This window comes from Nicotiana tomentosiformis, chromosome 6, assembly GCF_000390325.3.
Source record: "Nicotiana tomentosiformis chromosome 6, ASM39032v3, whole genome shotgun sequence".
In the NCBI taxonomy this organism is placed as follows: domain Eukaryota; kingdom Viridiplantae; phylum Streptophyta; class Magnoliopsida; order Solanales; family Solanaceae; genus Nicotiana; species Nicotiana tomentosiformis.
The window spans coordinates 42689614-42697171 of NC_090817.1; the positions used below are offsets into that span (position 1 = coordinate 42689614).

Consider the following 7558-nt stretch of genomic DNA (forward strand, 5'->3'; position numbering starts at 1 on the left):
TTAGATAGATGGGAAGAGATCACTTAACCATTTGAGTAATTCAGCAAATTTGAATATCTTGAGATCGAATTCGTCTCCTCCCCCAGCTCATTTTGGTGGCAGAGATGAGATCTCATCAAAAGCATCATAACTTGATTCAATTGGTATTTATTATGAAGTAATCATGCAACTTTGATAGCGAAAGTACTCTTAGAACTAATCGAACCTATTTTATGGTATGAGCAAGCGTATATAATATATCATTTCTTGACTACAGCCTACTAATCCTTCGACATATTGAAGTAAACATTTAAGAAGCACGTGACTTCTTAGGAAGAAACACATCATCAGCTTAGTCGAGAAACAAAATACATCTCAGGATTACAATAGACAGAATCTCAAACTGATGATTGAAAGTGATGACTGAATGAATACAAAGTACTTCCCCCTTTATAATTTGCATTGCTCACTCCCAAAAAGAAATATTAAAGTGTAACATCAAATGCAGGATACAAAATTTTTGGATTCGTGCAACCTTGAATCCTAATTTCGTTTTTCTAAAGCATACAACACATCTTCAACAGTCTTTATCTCAAAAGTCATCAAGCAAAGGTGAAAATATTACCAAACTGGCTTGGCAGCTGCTAATAGTGCCCAAGGCAAGCTTAACATCCACCTTTCTAAGACTTCAGAGAACATCTTAGTTTTGTGTCCGCTTACATCATCTCTGAAAAAAGATATCCTCCGCATATAACAAACCTCCCATGCTGCAGCGGAAGTCATACTGAGCTCCCTCTCCCTTTGTTTCAAGCTTTGTTCTTCATTGTTGCTTTTCGTTTTGCTTCCCTAAGAGCTTTCCTCTTCTCTTCCCTGTACAAATGTTTTAAGACAAGAATAGGTTATATGATTAAATCTCTTTTCTATTAGCACATCAGTGTTTACCAACTTGAGATCGTGAAACTAAAAATTGTACCTAGCTTTTGCAATTTCCTCTCTAGGAGGGGGTTTCTTCTTTTCCCTCCTTTTTGTCGCCACCGATTGGTTTTCTGCCTTCCCATTTTTAGTTACACCACCGTGTTGTCCAACACCTTTCTTATCTGAATGCTTTTGGACATCCCTCTTCCTCTTTTTATCACCCGCCACTTCTTCATTATTCCCATTCTCTTTTGCAATCCCCTTTTGCTCTGAATGCTTGTCATCCCCTTCAGCGTTCTGCTGGTCACTGCTCTCAATGGTTTCAGCATCTTGTGTTTCGTCAGATTGAACCGACGATTTTGCAGCAGACTTGGAATTGCTCATCTTTTTCAACTGAGGAAAAAAACAGGAGATATGGGGCAAAATGTTCTAAACTGAAACAGGGCAAATTGCTCTCAACTGAAACAAACTTGCAGCAACTCCAGAGAAGAACTGTTTCTAATCTTCCATTTGTTTTTAACAAATGTGACAATCCCACTTTATTTTTCAATCCCAAAGACAATAATCATTTCTACTTTTTTTTAGAAGTAAAGATTCATAATTATTCAATTTCCACAAGCTTAATGAAAAGATGAACTGTCTGTTTGACATGAATGAGGCTTGAGTTCTACGCACGAGTATAGCACCGTAAAAACTGAAGAGATACATACAAAACCGAGTGTGTATAGTGTTCAAAGAGATTTATTGCTTACGGGAAAAACTATATAAAACAAGCAGAACAAAAAGGGGGGAAATTATTTAGAAAAAAGAACACTATCAGAGGACAATTGGATGATACGACTAAGGCAGAATAAGTAATGTGGCCTGTTCTCTTGTACTTCACTTGGGGCTTTACTGTAATCAATTTTAAGAATAGACATCAATGGACAGTAAAGATAGGACTTTGAATCCTCAATTACAGCTCTCTCAACTTGACAGCACATGATATCAACAAATGATACAGCATACCTTGGCTACAAAGAATCCATCCATGTTGTGAACATGAGGATAGAATCGCCTAGTCTTGTCCAAAGATGTGTGGAAACGGTGCTGCCTAAAGCGAATAAATCTGGGACTCAAAAGCAGCTTTAATTAGTTGTAGAATTAAACAAACCTTCTAAGTAAATGCACATAAATAACACAAGCTATTATACCCAGGCCTCCCAAAATCAAGTCCACATGGCACAAGTTTAACATCTCTCTTCTTAAGTGCATAGTCTATAACTGCTTCATTCTGCAATAATCATGTTAACCAAAATAAGTAGAAATTGACATGCATACAAACACTTAGAAGAAAGGTACCCTTTTTTTTGAAGATTCATTTAGAAACATAAGTTTATAAAAATACCTCGTCAACCATAATGGAGCAGGTAGAATACACTATGTATCCACCTGATTTTGAGTTGGCATCAACCATGTCAATTGCTGCAAGTATCAGTTCCTGCAAATGAAAATTGACAGATGAAAAAGGTTTCTCAAAAGCAAGTAGGCAAAAGCAATATGTGAAACGGGGGAATATAAGAAAAAAATACATTATGGAGCAAAATTAACAAGATGGACTTTCCAACACCCTCCTGCTTTGGGAGGGTACAGATAATACCACCCCAAAAAAGGGCAAACAAGGCAACTAGAATTGCAATATCTGTCCCCTATACTGCGACAAATAAGATCAATGAAATCAATCATTAGAGACAAAGAAGAAAAAATGTTCAAGTCTCCTTGCAACTTAGTCTCTCCAAAACAACAGATTTTCAGAACCAGTATTTTCTAACAGCCCGAGAAGTCAGATGCTGGCAATATACTTAATTTAAATTTATCTTTTTAATCAAGCTGGTAATATACTTTATTTTTTTACAAGTAATCAAAAAATTTATAACTGCTTGCTAAGCCAGTGGAACAAAAACATAACTACAAATTGTAAAAATCCCCTATTGTGCAAATACCAAGCTGAAATATGCTTTATACGGGTTCTCTTATGAAGCATGAATACAACCAGTTCATGGAAATTATCATGATATCCTTCTACAGCGCAAATAATTGAAAGTTTACAAATATGAATAACACAAAATCACCAAATTTACACGTCAAAATCATTTATACCTTCTGCAGCTGTGAGCAATTTTGTATATCAGCAGCATTTTTGGAAGTTTTAACAGACTCATCCTTCGAGATTACCTGCAGAACAAATGAAACTCATAAGATTAAATATGATTGCAGACAAGCATTAACATCAAAACATTACCACATACCCCAGTGCCACTGCAGGGAGCATCCAGCAAAATCCTATCAGCAGTATTCTGACCCAAAACTTTAGGCAGCTGAAATGATTTCCAGACAAGGTTTTAGTATTAGATCACAAGACTTTGTCATCACTATGTAAACCAAGAAACAGATGGCCACAAGGACAACAAATCTTTGTTAGATCAGTGGATGTTGCTCCATGAAATTAGTGCAGAGCTACTTGAAATGAGTGCTCATAATGGGCAAGGTTGAACAACACTGTCCAATATGAAATATAAAGGCATATAAAAATAGAAGTGCAGTAAGTTCTAAAGGAAAGATTGCAAAATACTCCAATTCTAACCTCTCTTCCATCATAGTTACACACAATGGTGTTTGTTACCCCCATACGATGCAAATTAGCAGTGAGCGATTTAAGCCTTGACTCCTTCATCTCATTTGCATAAATAATACCTAGTTTCCAAGGTGAAATATGTCAGTGTCGTTCAGACCGACTGAAATGGCAAACGGTATTAATCAATAATTTAGAACATAGGGTTATACTTGCAAATAACTCCAAAAGCAGAACCAAGGTGAAGAGAGAAGTTAAAAAATAATATATCATGGCAAACATTGTTATATCACAAAAGCTTATGACAAACAACAGGAAGTATATAATGCACATCAGGAAAAGATATTCATTCAATATAATCTATTTTTGAGAAACCAAAAAAAATCTGAAGAAATTCACTAGAGTAAGCAAACAGATTGGCAACTCAGGTTAACATAAACTACTTTGACTATGAATGATGTACATGAGCGCATCGTAAAACAGAACAAAAGCATCCAGTAAATTTTGGTTCGCTGCATTAGAAATTAGAAGAACAGGAAATTGAAAACAAATGAGTTTTTTTATCAAGGAAATGGAGAAAATGAATATTGACACATGGGCAGCAAAATGTATTTATAATTCATTCACCCATCGGTATCAATAAACTATTGATGCATTATGGAGAAAATGGACTTCTGCACAAGAATACAACACCAACACCACCAACAACAACCCAGTAAAATCCCACAAGTGGAGTCTGGGGATGGTAGAATGTACGCAGACCTTACCCCTACCCCGTACCCCGTAGGGGTAGTAGAAACAACACCATTAAATGCAAATGAATACATACCACTATTTTTCATCAGTGCAGCAACATAAGTTGTTTTGCCTCCAGGAGCAGCACTGCACCATGTAAAAATTGCCCACTTTAGAAGCACAAAAGTTAACAAAAGAATACCACTTTCTGCTTACTGAACTAACAATTAAAAGTTTGCAGAAATTGTTTTACCTGCTCTCTCAAAAGAAAAGATATAAAAAATGCATAACTTGAACCTAAGACGGACAAAACGATATCCAAGACAGAGTTGCTGATTTAACAAAGGTTGTAGCTTAGCGGTCAACGAAGTGAGTTGAGAACTATGAGGTCTCTGGTTCAAATCCCAGCGAGGCAAAAACATAAGATGATTTCTTCCCATCTGTCCAAGCCTTTAGTGAACAGAGTTACCCGGTATTTGTGCTGGAGGGAGGTAGCAGGTACCCCGTGGAATTAATAGAGGTGCGCGCAAGCTGGCCCCGACACCACAGTTATCAAACAAAGAAGGAGGAGAAATTACAAGTGAAAGAGGAAAAGAAGATGCTTTATTTCTTCAATAAGCTTTTTCCTACACTATCCAAATATGCACTGGACAACTCTTTCAGCAATCAAACTCGATAATTCTTACTGATACACAAAAAAGGATCAAAACATAACAAATCATAAAAGATCTCATTCAAAACTAACTGAATAGTAAAAAGTTCAATGATAGACAATTGAAGCAAACATTTTTTACACAAAATTATTTACTTACGCCATATCAACAACACGCTCATTCTCCTGAGGGGCAAGGGCCATTACGGGCAGAAAAGAGCTCGCACTTTGGAGCTGTAAGCAAGTTATTTTGTTAAAAATAAGCATGACAGTTGAATACTAAGAGCAAAGCCACATTTTAAAGTGTAATGTCAGGATTGGATACCATGTAATGACCAGCCATATACTCAGGAGTGGCACCAACTGGTACTTGAGAATCGTACACAACTAGTCCAACCTACAAAGTCAAAAATTCATATGCTGAAGTAAGCAAGGATACATATGAAAATAAGAAATAACAGATCCAAATTGACACCAAAATAATGGGTCAACCCAAAGAAAAGATAGAGAATCACAGTTAATCCTTGTACCTTTGACCATTTGCTTAACGGGTCCAAATTGACACCTCTGTTCAGAAGAACACCAGCTAAATCCCGTCTGCGAGTCTGAAATCCCGTCACAGCAATACACTATGAGTCGGCCATCAGAGCGACAAAAGGTAAGGATAGAAAAGAGGCAGAGAAAGACATGACCTTTAAAGTGTTTGTCCGTAGAGAAATCGGGCGGGGCTTTTCAAATGCTTCAATAAGTTCAATCAGCTCAACAGGGGGAAACATCTGCAGTAAGGTCAATCATCCACATTGAAATTACAAAATGCAACTTGAAAAGGGAAAGAACAAAAGGGTGCAGAGTCTAGACTCTAGACTACTTTGAGCTATAAATTACCTCCACTAACACCTCAATCAGAAAATCATTGTATCCATAATATGAACCCAAGTCCCTTTTAAGTTGATCAACATAATCCTTCCGTGTCACACCCTCTTGCCTCAATGTCTTAAAATTTGAAAGCACTCGAACAACTGCATTTATATTTGAATGATAAACTTACCTCTGAGAAGAAAAAATAATTTGGGAAGGGAAGATGAAGGAGAAGAAACTCACTCTCTTTTATCCTCCTTTGGAGATTAGAGAGATCCGGGGGTCTATGTGTTTCTTCTTCAAGCTCCTACATTATACGATGACATATTCAGCATTCACATAGTGTTTTTCCTGCACGAGTGTTTGACAAGCCAAACCTCTAATCAAGAACTTGAACATTAAGCAAACCTCAGTTGTTGGCAGTCTGAACTCATCAGCTTCTTCCTTAATATTGAGCTGCAATTCTGCTTCGGCGTCCTCCTTTACTCTTTCCCTTTCTTCATCAATAGCTTTTGACTTCCTTACAGGATCAGTATCATCTGCATCTGAATCAGAATCTACATCCGAATCTGCTGAACCATCATCTGCAGCAGAAATGACAAAACAAACAAGAATGGCTAGTGAGTCATAAATCTCGGTAAGATGGCTAAAATTAGAAAACCAATGCACCAAGTCAGTAGAGTACCAGCATCACCACTTGCTAATATATCAGCAGCAAAGGGGTCGTCCAAGTCAGAAGACATGTCAGAATCTGAGTTCATTTCCTGTTGTTCTTCATCACCAAAACCTCCATCATCTTCTTCAAAATCCCCATCTGTTCCTTCACCGTCACTAATAAAAAGATCTTCCTTTTCAAGTGGCTTAGGCGGCAGAGGTTCCTTTTTTTGCTTCTTCTTGGTAGGGGCTTTTCCTAATTTAGAACCCGTTTTCTTACCGAGTTTGGGACCAGCCATTTAAGCTACAAATAACAATAGCAACACTTTTAGAAGATGGTATACAAGCTTCCTATTTACATCCAAAACAAGCATAATTTCACCCATTCCTACAAGATACGGTAAAAAGGCAATAGTACTCCAAGATTCAAGCTTTATGACGTTCTACCAGTAGAAGGAGCACAAGTCACATGTAAAAAATTCCAGGTTTTAATAAAAGTACAAACTTTTCACAAAAACTTGTACCACAAAGAAAATCAACAAAATCCTATTCTATAATCTACAGTACTTAAATTTTCAATGAAATGCTTAGTACAAATATTTAGCCTACACAAAATTAATTTTCAGCATATGGGTACAAAGTAAAAACTGCACGAAAAATAGAGAAACTTACACGACGAGAAAGGAAGAAGAATGCTAAAGTTGTTTATTGAAATACCTCTTTCTATATAAGCAAGAACTCTTTCTAGCAAGAACCAGTCTTTCTCGTAAAGAGAAAGAGAAAAAGAGAGCAGCGAGGAGCAAAGGGAGAGAGGTTTTAGGTTCAGGTTTCGACAATTAAAGCAAAGTATTTGTATTTATTTACGCTAAAGTCCCTATTTAACTAGCATATAATTGTTAAGGTCTTGAACTTCTGCAGAAGATTCATTTAGTCCCTTTAATTCTTATGTTTGGAGTTTCATTTTCCTTTCCTCTTTCTTTTATGCGTTGTCGTATTGTTATGGTTAAAGGTTTTTCCTCATCTTTTTTCATTTGGTTTGGAATATGAGGTAGGTCTTTATTTCTCAAAAATTGCACTCTATTGTTTAACTTAGTGGGCGTTTGGTAATAAGAATGTAAAATTTCAAAATAGGGGGAAACAAATTTTTAAGTGAA

General features: G+C 36.6%; 1 protein-coding gene across 1 annotated transcript; it reads right to left on the minus strand.

The window, feature by feature from the left end:
• Positions 1-305: 305 nt before the first annotated feature.
• LOC104104908 (26S rRNA (cytosine-C(5))-methyltransferase NOP2B-like) lies at positions 306-7241 on the minus strand. The gene is made up of 18 exons (XM_009613101.4): positions 7122-7241; positions 6436-6708; positions 6159-6334; positions 5994-6057; positions 5778-5911; positions 5585-5668; positions 5423-5497; positions 5218-5289; positions 5053-5126; positions 4335-4387; positions 3518-3627; positions 3183-3251; positions 3034-3108; positions 2282-2374; positions 2088-2167; positions 1903-2002; positions 953-1287; positions 306-849 (listed from the first exon to the last, which is right to left on the minus strand). The coding sequence occupies exons 2-18, from the start codon at positions 6701-6703 to the stop codon at positions 786-788; spliced, it is 1926 nt and encodes a 641-aa protein (XP_009611396.1). The 5' UTR covers positions 6704-6708; positions 7122-7241; the 3' UTR covers positions 306-785.
• Positions 7242-7558: the final 317 nt, after the last annotated feature.

Excerpts from the sequence above, each read along its gene's own strand:
- LOC104104908 (XM_009613101.4), bottom strand. The coding sequence starts at position 6,703 with ATGGCTGGTCCCAAACTCGGTAAGAAAACGGGTTCTAAATTAGGAAAA. Across the intron at positions 4,388-5,052 it reads GAGCGTGTTGTTGATATGGC|TGCTGCTCCTGGAGGCAAAA; the intron begins GTAAGTAAATAA and ends TACATGGTGCAG. Across the intron at positions 3,109-3,182 it reads CTCCCTGCAGTGGCACTGGG|GTAATCTCGAAGGATGAGTC; the intron begins GTATGTGGTAAT and ends TTTGTTCTGCAG.